The 11,184-nt window shown below is 34.5% G+C and overlaps 1 protein-coding gene across 1 annotated transcript; it reads left to right on the forward strand.

Moving 5' to 3' along the window:
* On the forward strand, positions 474–1,540 carry LOC107637638. The gene is made up of 2 exons (XM_016341024.2): positions 474–736; positions 832–1,540. The coding sequence occupies exons 1-2, from the start codon at positions 665–667 to the stop codon at positions 1,315–1,317; spliced, it is 558 nt and encodes a 185-aa protein (XP_016196510.1). The 5' UTR covers positions 474–664; the 3' UTR covers positions 1,318–1,540.

Below are 11,184 nucleotides of genomic sequence, written 5' to 3' on the forward strand. Positions count from 1 at the left end.
AGAAAAATTATGAGTATTATTAGACAAATTCATATACATGACTTCTTGATATGTGTGGCACAGGGAAACTATTTGACACCAACAAGACTCACTTGTAAATTTAAAGAATTTGCTTGGGGGAATAAGAACAGTATCAAAATCTTATAAAAAAAACATTTTAATACACTAAATTCTCATATATCATGTTAATACTTATTTAGTATTATTAACAATTCATGCAACATTTTTTGGATAAACACCATGTCTGCTATCATAAAAGAAATAATTTGCATAGAAAAAATTTCTATTTGGCAATTTCTATGGATGAAATAACTTCTTGTGGATAGAAAAAATTGGTCATAACTCATAACTGCTGTGAGAGAGTATTGTAAGAGGTATACGTATAGCATATTATATTAGTACTAGTTGTGGTGAATGGTGATTATTATGGGCGTGACTCTCACATTCACATCACGTCCATGTGGGATGAGAAAATTGACCCAAAGTTGGTAACACAGGGATTCACTACTTGCCCTGTGTTTCCGCGTAATGAACCTTATTCAATTCTAGGCACCAAATTTGTGAATGTGAACCCACCCCACCCATTATTAACTAATGCTTTTCTGTTCTGTTTTCTCTCTCTCCACTCTCCTTCCTTAGCTTCTGCTCATAACAAACAAACATAATGTTTAGCAAGTCGCCAGACCCTCAACATTTCAGTGACTATGGCTTTGACCCTCAAATCAACTATCTCCAAGTAAGCACTATCAAAATCTCTTCTTTTGTTTCTATTTTATTTTAACACCACAATGCGATAATTACTATTATTTTAATTTTTTTTAACTAAACCAGGTTTTGGAGGAAGCCATGAAGCACAAGCGTGACACATCTTCATCTTCATCAAGATCCATAGACTCCATACACTTCAAGCTTCAAAAGCCCATTTCCAAGGATCATGACTCAAGGACCAGCAGGCTTCACAAGCCCGCCAAGAAGAAGCGCTGGTGGAAAAATGCCCTCTTCTTCTTCAAGTTCAGGTGGGCCCACCACTACCAAAACATCAACAACGTTAATGATGTTCACCAGGCCCGAGCCCGGGCCTTCCGGGCCTCAATGTCAGGCCCGGTGTACTTGACGGAGAGCAGAAGCGGGTCCTCGTCCCCTTACTACCGTACTGCCAGGCGGCCGTCCTCCGGGCCCCTGGCCGGAACCATGATGCCGCCGGCGAAGGGTGACGTGGAAACACCTTACCTGAGCCTGAGGGACCTGAACATGGAGCAGCAACAACTCCAACAGAGGGTTTCCACCTCAGCCAAGCCCATATACTTGGTCACGTAATAATTAATAATAATAACACACTAATTAGGTTGTTCTCCTTACAACTTTGAAATCTCATGTCTTAATAGTTAGCTAATATTAACGGGTAGGGTTTAGCTCTCTGGATTCTTGATGATGTCTCTTGCATTTATGTTAGTTTGGTATATTTTGGCTGAAATAATTGTGATATTTTTACTCACATTATTATTTTGTTTCCTATATGCATTATTGTCTCATTTTAGATACATTTTTGTGTCTTTTAATCTGTATGTGTATTGTATTCAAACTATCAAATGCATATTGAGTTAAATTAATATTCCAGAAAAGTGAATACAAAGATCATCTTTTATTTTGTTTTTATAAATTATCTTTTAATCTAACCGAAGGGGGGTTTCAATTGTTTGGTTTGATACATTGGGGGAAAGGCCGAATCCTCCTTTTTGTGTTTGTGACACACTTTTTTTAGGGGGAAAAAAATTAAAAAATCAATATGCAAAGTGGAAAGGATACTGAGCTCTCGTGCTTTTGACCAAAAGTCCCACTTTCTTTTTTGTATTTTTCCTTTTCCTTTTTCTTAAGCTAGTCTAGTAATCTAGTTTGTTAACTAATCTTGTTGGATCTGTTATGAAGTATAAAAAAATGATTTTGTGAATTTTATATATATATATATATACCTGTTTCTACTCTCTTGTATATCTTTGTCCTTAAAAAGAGGATCATGCCTATTGGATAGTTTAATATAGTTTGTTGGTAGCTGCACGTTACTAATATAGCGCCAAGGTTTGTGTCCGTTAATTTGGACCCATCTGGAAATCTTGGAGTCTAGATAGAGACTGAGTTACACTGTCACAACCCCCAAGATCCAATCTAAGTTTAGCGTTGTTTTTTCTTTTTGTTGCCCATGTTCTTTCCCATTTCATGTTACAATGGATTAATATTTTGTATATCTGAATTTTATTTAAAAATTGATCACTTGGTTATAAATTACTACAAACACAAAATAGGATTTGAATATTAATATTTATTTAAGAAGATGAGTGAATTAATTAATTAATCAACTAAATTGATTTTTTTTTTGGTTATACAACACATTTATGTTAGATATTTTATAAAATATTTAACATGTAGTATCAAAGTCAAATTGTCTCTGCCTTATCATTTTAAAATTTAATTAGTGTATTATTTTGATAAATTATTTTTAAAAAAAAGTATAGTATGAATTTTGAAATAGCAAGGCAGAGACAATTTAGCTTTGATACCACATGTTAAATATTTTATAAAATCAGTAATTTGCGTACCTCCGGTCATTGTCAATAAATTCTTTGATTTGATTTGGAAACTTTTAATTCTTGAATCACAAACTCATATGAAATCAAAGTGTGTTTGTTTGTTATTGTGTAATTAAAATTGGGGACCCAAACTTTATAAAGTTTATGAACAATCGTGTTCTTTTCATAAAAAAATAGATCAACTGCTAATATAATTAATTAATATTTATAACACCATCTAAATTAATTTTTATATTAACAAATTAGATTACAATTAGAATAAAAATTCTAACAATTTACACACATCCCACGTACACACTAACCTAACAACTACACTAGGATTCGAAGCTGGTGTGGCTTCATTTGAGTTTAGCCATTTAACTTTGCCATGGGGCGTGGGGGGTTCACCATAGGGCCCAAACGACAACGTTTAACAATGTGCACAAAAAGATGGGAAAGCTGCCACTAGGCACTAGGGGTGCACATGGGTCGGGTGAAGCCGGGTTTGATGTGACCCAGACCCGACCCGAAATATACACCGGGTCTATTTATTAGACCCGAATCCGGCCCTAGACCCGATGAAACCAATACACTTTCGAGCCACAATTATACCGGGTGAAAATCGGGTGAAAACCGGGCCATTAACATTACATTACATTGATACCTTCTTGTAAGCTAGCATGTAAAAATATCCAAAGTTCCAAGACTCCAACCATTATTTAACATGGTAAAATTCACTTAGAAAAATATAACAAGAACCAACCCTTCTTCAAAATTAAAGCATAACCACAATCAATACTAAAGTATAACCACAATCAATACTAATATTGTCTAATAATACCAAATATTTAAATCCATACAAATAACACAATATTATGCATTCTAAACATAAAACATTAACTTATAGTCTTATAATGACTAATAACACAAAATATTAAGATTTACAATACTTAAATTCCACATAAGAATAGTCATGATCCATCACTAATAACACAAAATATTAATTGTGTATGATGACCGGGCCACCGGGCCGACTTCGGGTGACCCGAGCTATGGCCCGGACCCGACCCGAAATAATGACCGGGTCTATTTTTGCGACCCTTACCCGGCCCTAAACCCGATGAAATCACACCAAATTAGCCCCAAAAGTGTTCGGGACCGGGCCGGGTCTGTGCACCCCTACTAGGCACTAGCCCACAATTTATATTATTTCTATCTTGTATATTAAATTTACACGCCTTTTTTCATTGGATGAAAAATTATGTTATACTTATATTCAATAAATCGTATAAGTTAGAAAAGAAACTGAAAATATTCAACTACTAAAGAATCATGAAAAAAGAGAGAAAGATGGAGGATTCAAGAATGGTTTGTGTAGTTCTTTTAATGTTTGAAATCTGAGTACGAGTTAATGTATTTATAGATTTCTTATTGAGTTATTGAATCACATGAGTTACTAAAGAAATTGAATGAGAAATTAATGCGCAAAATAAAAAAAAAATTGCACTAAAATGGACAGTTATAAATTAGTATTTGAATAAGAAAAAATATAGGTAAACAATAAAAATACTAAATAAGGTGAACAATGGATATATCGGATGTTCGATTCACTAGATGTGCGGATGGTCATCTAATATTAAGATTTAGGTAGATAATTTAGGAGTATAGTGTATTTTTATTTTATTGAGTTAAGTTTAAAGCCTATTATTCACATTATTTAAAAAAGTCATTCTAACAAAATTCTTTTGAATAATGTTATAAGACCAACACAATTTATTATTTTCAATAATAGTTAATCAGTAATAATATTTAAAAAAGTTTGTTAAAAAAATAGTGATAAACTGTTAACTAAAGATATTAAACTACTATAAAAATATTGAATAATATAAATTAAAATGATTGGCTTTAAACTTTTTTTATATGATATAAAAATATAAAATAACCCTAATTTAATGGTTAAGACTTAAGAGTTGTGTTTAAACTTCATAATTTAAGTGCACTGGATCTTGCCTCCCCCACAATAACCACTTTGGAGTTATTCATAGTCAGCCTAATTTATCTAAAGTTAGACCTAGTCATTATATGAGATTTTTAATTTTGATACGAAGGAAATGATGGTGTATAGCAGAAATATGGGGGTTTATGGTATATCACCGAACTGTGATGGCTACGCAGAAGTAATCAAACGGACCGATTAGGGGTACTGAAATCAGACGGTCCGATTTCACCAATCGAACGGTACACAAATTGGTGGGTCCGATTAGTGCACTCCTTCCACGTGGCGCGCATGCAGATGGCTTCCTTGGTTGGCTTGGTTGCAATCTCAACAAATACAAGTGTTTCCTCCCTTTCAGCAGACATCTCTTTCACTCTCATATCCCTCTCTTCATGCTCCCAACTCCATAACTCTGCCCATTATTCACCATTGTTGGACCACAACAAACCTTGAAAAAAATTGAAAGACAATGCCAAGAAGACCAAAAATCAAAGAAGTAAATCAACCAGAGATTTATATTGTTAATTATCTTAGACATCCTAATTATATAAGTTTTTATTTTTTAATAATTTGATTTAATAATAATAATAGTTAATTATCTTAATAATATTATATTTTATTAGCAATATATATTATAATGGCACTAAGTAGAGATTAATCATGTATGTGTGTATGCTATTGTTACTGTTAGGTGGTTAGAAAGAAATAGAGATTAAAATAGGGATTAGTCATGTATGTATGTATGATAAATTTCTGTACCGTTGATTTGGATTTATTTATGATTGTTGGTTAAAATGAAATGAAATGAAATGAAAGAATGAATGAATGTGAATGAAAGAAGGAGAATGAGATCTGTAGATATTAGATTTAGATATTGTTATTGGTATTAGTATTAGTAATTGAGTTTAATAAATTATCATGATTAATAATATAAATTAATAAATTATTTATGATCGTTAATAATTGAATTTAAAAGAAAAAAATATTTGTTCTACGAATAAATAATTTATCAGTAGTGAAATTATTCTGATTAGTTAGTTAAGGTTAATTAATTTTTGTTATAAGGTAATGAATATGATTGAAGGATTTTTGTATAACAGATTTACTGTGTATGTTTGAAATGCAATTATGCTGGTAATTAGTTATAATGGACATATAAGGATAATTGTGTTTTTGTTAATATAGTTATATTATACTGGTACTTATAATGGAAATGTGATATTGTAGGGTTAACGGATGTTAATATGTGATCACTTAAAGCCGCCGGATCCATACAACCAAATTGTTGAGTCACACTTACGTGAGACTGGATTTTATTATGTTTCCTAGATTGGAGTTATCCAATGTCAGTCAGCAATGATTAATGTTCTGATTGAGAGATGGCGGCCTGAGACTCACACATTTCATTTTCCGGTTGGTGAGTGTGCCATGACCTTGGAGGATGTGGCGATAATTCTCGGTCTGCCGACAAATGGTCTTCCAGTTACAGGACCGACCATGAGTAGTTTTGAGGCATTGGAGACCGAGTGCTTACACCAGTTTAGGGTTGCACCGAGGAAGACGGACTGTAGAGGAAGCTTTATAAAATTAATGTGGTTTAGGAGTTTGAAAGATCGTATAGTGTTGACTGATGATGTTCATATTCAGATGTATGTAAAGTGTCACATAATGTTATTCGGGACAATTCTGTTTGGAGATAAGTCGGGTGCAACGGTGCACTGGAAATTTCTGCCTTTGCTCCGTAACTTCGCTGGGATCATACAGTTTAGTTGGGGTTCGACATGCCTGGTACACTTGTATAGATCATTGTGTAGGGTAACTTGTGTCGACTGCAAGGAGATGGACGGTCCGTTGACACTGTTGCTTACTTGGGCTTGGATCCGGCTACCATTTCTTGCACCGATTTCCGACAATCCTCGAGTGTTTTCGATTGCAAACAGGTAATTTTGATTAAAGTATACATTGAAAGAAGTTCTAGAAATTGTATTTTGTTTTCCACAAAATAAGTTAACTAATGGATTGTCTGACGGCAGGTGGCGTAACTGGGATCGTGAAAACTATGCCTACCGATATAATTCGTTTGCGCACTACAGGAGTCAGGAGGTTGTTGGATGATCTACAAGAAAGACATGTATGTTGTAAAATACTAGTACCGAATTTAGTTTGGTCAGTGAATTAATTGTTGTGTAATCGTCTGACTGTTTCGATGTGCCCAGTTTGTTTGGCAGCCTTATGGCATTGGAGACATTGACCCAGATGTGATTCCTTTAGACATCTGTCATAATTCGGTTATTTGGAGTGCCAATTCAATTTTTTTTCGCAACACAAATCGCTGGGTCCAATTGGTGTACTCTCGGATTAAAAAAAATTTGCCCCCCAGAAATCGGTGGGTCTGATTTCATGCAACAGAAAATTCCTCCTCACACAAATCGAATCGTTCGATTTGTGTTCCTTTTTTTCTCTGCAAGAAATCGGACTATCCGATTTCTTTCCTTCCAGATTCCTAAGAGTAATGCCGTCATAACAGTGTAATTCACCCCTAATCATCATAATCCAGCATAACTCACAATAATAAATTATATAAAAAAAATCTAAAATAGTAAAAGATTATGTTTCTCCTATCTACTATTATTTTATATCTACCATTATTTTAACTCTGCACAACTTAACCTAAACACTACTACTACAAACTCATAATTCTCAATGTTATTTTCACTAACCATTCATTCTCTCTAATGCAACTGTAAAGATGTTATCTTCTTCTCTTATGTTCTCATAAGGGAATACCAAGACTCCTCTTTTTTTTTTTTTCTATAACTTGAGGTCAATATTCAGATACTCAATGGTACTTATAGTGACTCTACTCATTATTCTCGACAGGCACAACAAATTATTCTCAACATCAGAAGCTAATTTTTTTAGATTCAGTGTCACAAGAAAAAAGCCGTTAAGCAACCACCACCTCCTTTAACCTCCCTCTTTTGACCTTTCTCTCTCTTCAACCTTCTCTCTATTATGCTGTACCCACCCTCTTTGCAAGCCTCAAATTCATAATTTAACTCTTCCAACCTCTTGAGACTAGAACCGCCTCTACCACTATTCTTATTTCTACGCTGAGGACAATCTCGTCTGCGAGAAACTATTCTTCACTCCTTCTCGTTCTACTAAGGCAGACCAGACCCATACCTGCTTCAACGGGATCTTTCTACCTTGGTAACAAATATTTTTGGTAATTCAATCAAACAATGTATAATACTAAGTTTTTAATTAATGTCTATGAATCTCTATTCAAGCCATGTGTATGCTGGTTCTAGAAATTAAGTAGAAACGAATATTGTTGTTTTGTTTAAAAACTTCTTGTTGATAGAGGGGTTATTAAAAAATTATATAAAATATCTGTTGACAATGAGTATATATAAAAATATAAACAGATTTGTTACACATCCAAGTATTATTGCCATCTAAGTTCAACCAAGTAGACCCAACACCAACAAAAATTATTCTCATTAAAAGAGCACGATTAACGCGCGGGGCTTTACGTTATCGTCGTTGTCATCGTCGTCTTCTTCTTCTTTGCGTTCTTCCTCCTCCTCCTCCTCCTCCTCTTCCTCCTTCTTCTTTTTCTTTTTCTTCTTCTTTTCATTTCTCCTCCTTTTTTTTCGCGTGTTTCATCTTCATCGTCGTTTTTTTATTACTGTTGTTGTTGTTGCTGCATTTTTTCCTCCTCTTCTTTCTATTGATTTTGCAACATTATGTATTTTTTCTTTGTTTGATTTTTTTCTTCCAAAAAACTTCTTCTTCGTATGTTTTTTCTTCATCGTCATTATTTTGTTGCTGCTGTTGCTGTATTTTTTTCTTTTCTTCCTCCTCTCCTTGGTGATTTTATAGCATTATGTGTTTCTTCTTCTTCTTTGTTTGATTTTACTTCTCTTTTTCTTGGTTTTATTCCTCTCTAGAGAATGAAACAAGAAGAATTATATCAAAATAAAATAAAAGGAAGATGAAGAAGAAAAATAAAAAAGAAGAAGAAGAAGCAGTAGAAGATGAGAAGAAAGAGTTTCGAATTGTGCAGAATAACGAGACCAAATATAACTTAATTCACTCAGAAATGAACCGAAATTACATCCAAAATAAACCAAAAATTAAATTTTGAATGAATCGAAATTACTTAATGATGACGATACACAAACAAACTCGTTTCAAAACAAGGACAGACAAAGTGCACCTTATTTAAATCCAGAATGAACCGAAATTACTTAATGATTGCGTTAAAAAACAAACACAAACAAAATTGAATGTTCAGAAATTTTCTCAGAAATGAACTGAAATTACATCCAGAATGAATAGAAAATTAAATTCAGAATGAACTGAAGTTACTTAATGATAATGATACACAAACAAACTCATTTCAAAATAAGTACAGACCAAGTGCACCTTATTTAAATCCAGAATGAACCAAAATTACTTAATGATTGCATTCGAAAATAAGCACACAAACAAAATTGAATCATGAGCAAAAACACATCCAAACCCATCAAGTAATTTTGCAACATTATGCGTTTCTTTTTCTTTGTTTGATTTTATCATGTTTTTATTATTATTAAGAGGGTAAAACAAGAAGAATTATGAGAAGGAAAAACAAGTAGGAGAAGATGAACAAGACAAGAAAAAGAAGAACATGATGAGGAGTTTTGAGAAGTTTTTTATTCTTGTTTCTTCTTTTTTGTTTGATTTTTTTTTCTCTTCTTCTTGGTTTTATTCCTGTCAAGAGAGGACGTGAGGAGGAAGAGTTTTGAATTATGCAGAATAATGAGACCAAATACACCTTAACTCACTCAGAAATGAACCAAAATTATATCTAGAATGAACCGAAAATTAAATTTCGAATGAACTGAAATTACTTAATGATGACGATACACAAACAAATTCATTTCAAAACAAGCACAGACCAAAATCACCTTATTTAAATCTAGAATGAACCAAAATTACTTAATGGTTGTGTTAAAAAATAAGCACACAGACAAAATTGAATGATCAGAAATTCACTCAGAAATGAATTGAAATTACATCCAAAATGAGCCAAAAATTAAATTCCGAATGAACTGAAATTACTTAATGATGATGATACACAAACAAACTCATTTCAAAACAAGTACAGACTAAGTCAATTTTGAACAAAAATACATCCAAATCAATTTTGGATTAGACAATGTCATCAATATAGCAAAATTTGATGATAACGATAACAATACGGCGATAACGATAATGACGATATGTATTAGAAGAAGACGACAATGACAATAACGATGATGATCATGATGACGATGATATGATGGAGGAGATGGATGAAAAGGAAGGAGGAGGAGGAGAAAAAGAAGACGTAGCATCAAGAGTGAGTGAATTTGAAACAAGAAGAAGAAGCGCGTGAATCTAAAAGAGTTGATTGGACTTGGTTGGTTAAATCACTTGAATGTGGAGATTTATTAAAATACAAAGTAGTGGAACGGGATAATTTTGTAAAACATTTTGCGTAGCTCCATTGGATGGAACCCTCCTATAAAGCTCCTGGGATTATGGAAGAATAAGGCTTAGTGAGGCTGATTTGGTGAAAGTGAACTCTAATATGGGTTGTTTAAATTGTAAGATTCCCAATAGATGTGCTCAGCATAACAAAGAGAAGAGGTATGGTATGGGCCAATACCAAACAAGCCCAACTGATGGAATTGAGCCTGGAGCCCTGGCGGGTTGGATAATCACAACTAGAAGTAATCCAGTGGCGTTATACATGGATAGGAGAGATCAACAGATTCTTGTTGGGGATGGCCATGGCTTCGTTTGGGCCATTGGGGATTTTGAGGTGGTGTGCGACGGTGGGTACATTGTTCTGCATATTCCTAAGTTTTCTTTGGCGGAGGTCGCGGGTGCAGGTGAAGGGCACTGCATGATCTTGGGAGAGAGGAAGGTGGAAGGTTCAGACCTTCGCACAGGGGTTGTGAAGTCTGCAAGGCCTAACAGTGACGAGGAGAATGATGGGGGAATGGGAGGGCAAGAAGCAAGATGACTGGCTGTTGGTGGTGGTGGCTGTGATGATCGTCAGGCAAAGGACGATGGTGTGGAGAGTAGTAAAGTGCGAGGAGCTTGTCGAGCCACTACTGAGCTGAATGGCGACGGGAAGGAGTTGGTCAGAGGTGCCTGGCATTAGGTGAGTCTGGTGGCGGAGAACCGTTTAGTAAACAAAGAAAATGGTGTTGGGATGAAGACAATTTCTGATGAGGAACTGACAAAGAAGATATATGAGACTGTTGCAGAGGGTGACACTATTAGCAAAGGGGAGGCAGGGAAAGCAATATCTAAGAATGAGCTAGGCATGTTGAATCGATGCTATGCCAGAATAAGTAGGGTTAACGTGAGTGGCAAGATGAAGACTGGAGCAAGCTTGATGAGGGATGATGCAGCAGAGGAATCAGATTCAGGGGATGAAAATAATTTGCTGGAGGAAAGTTGTTTCCAAGAGGAAGGGACTGTAAGGGACTTGGAAGACAATAAGCCGTACCAGGTAAAGTAAGGAGGAAGTTGGGATGAAGATATTAAAAATCTCTAATATATAAAAAATAAGTAACAATT

This window comes from Arachis ipaensis, chromosome B04 (assembly GCF_000816755.2).
Source record: "Arachis ipaensis cultivar K30076 chromosome B04, Araip1.1, whole genome shotgun sequence".
NCBI classification, from domain to species: Eukaryota; Viridiplantae; Streptophyta; class Magnoliopsida; order Fabales; family Fabaceae; genus Arachis; species Arachis ipaensis.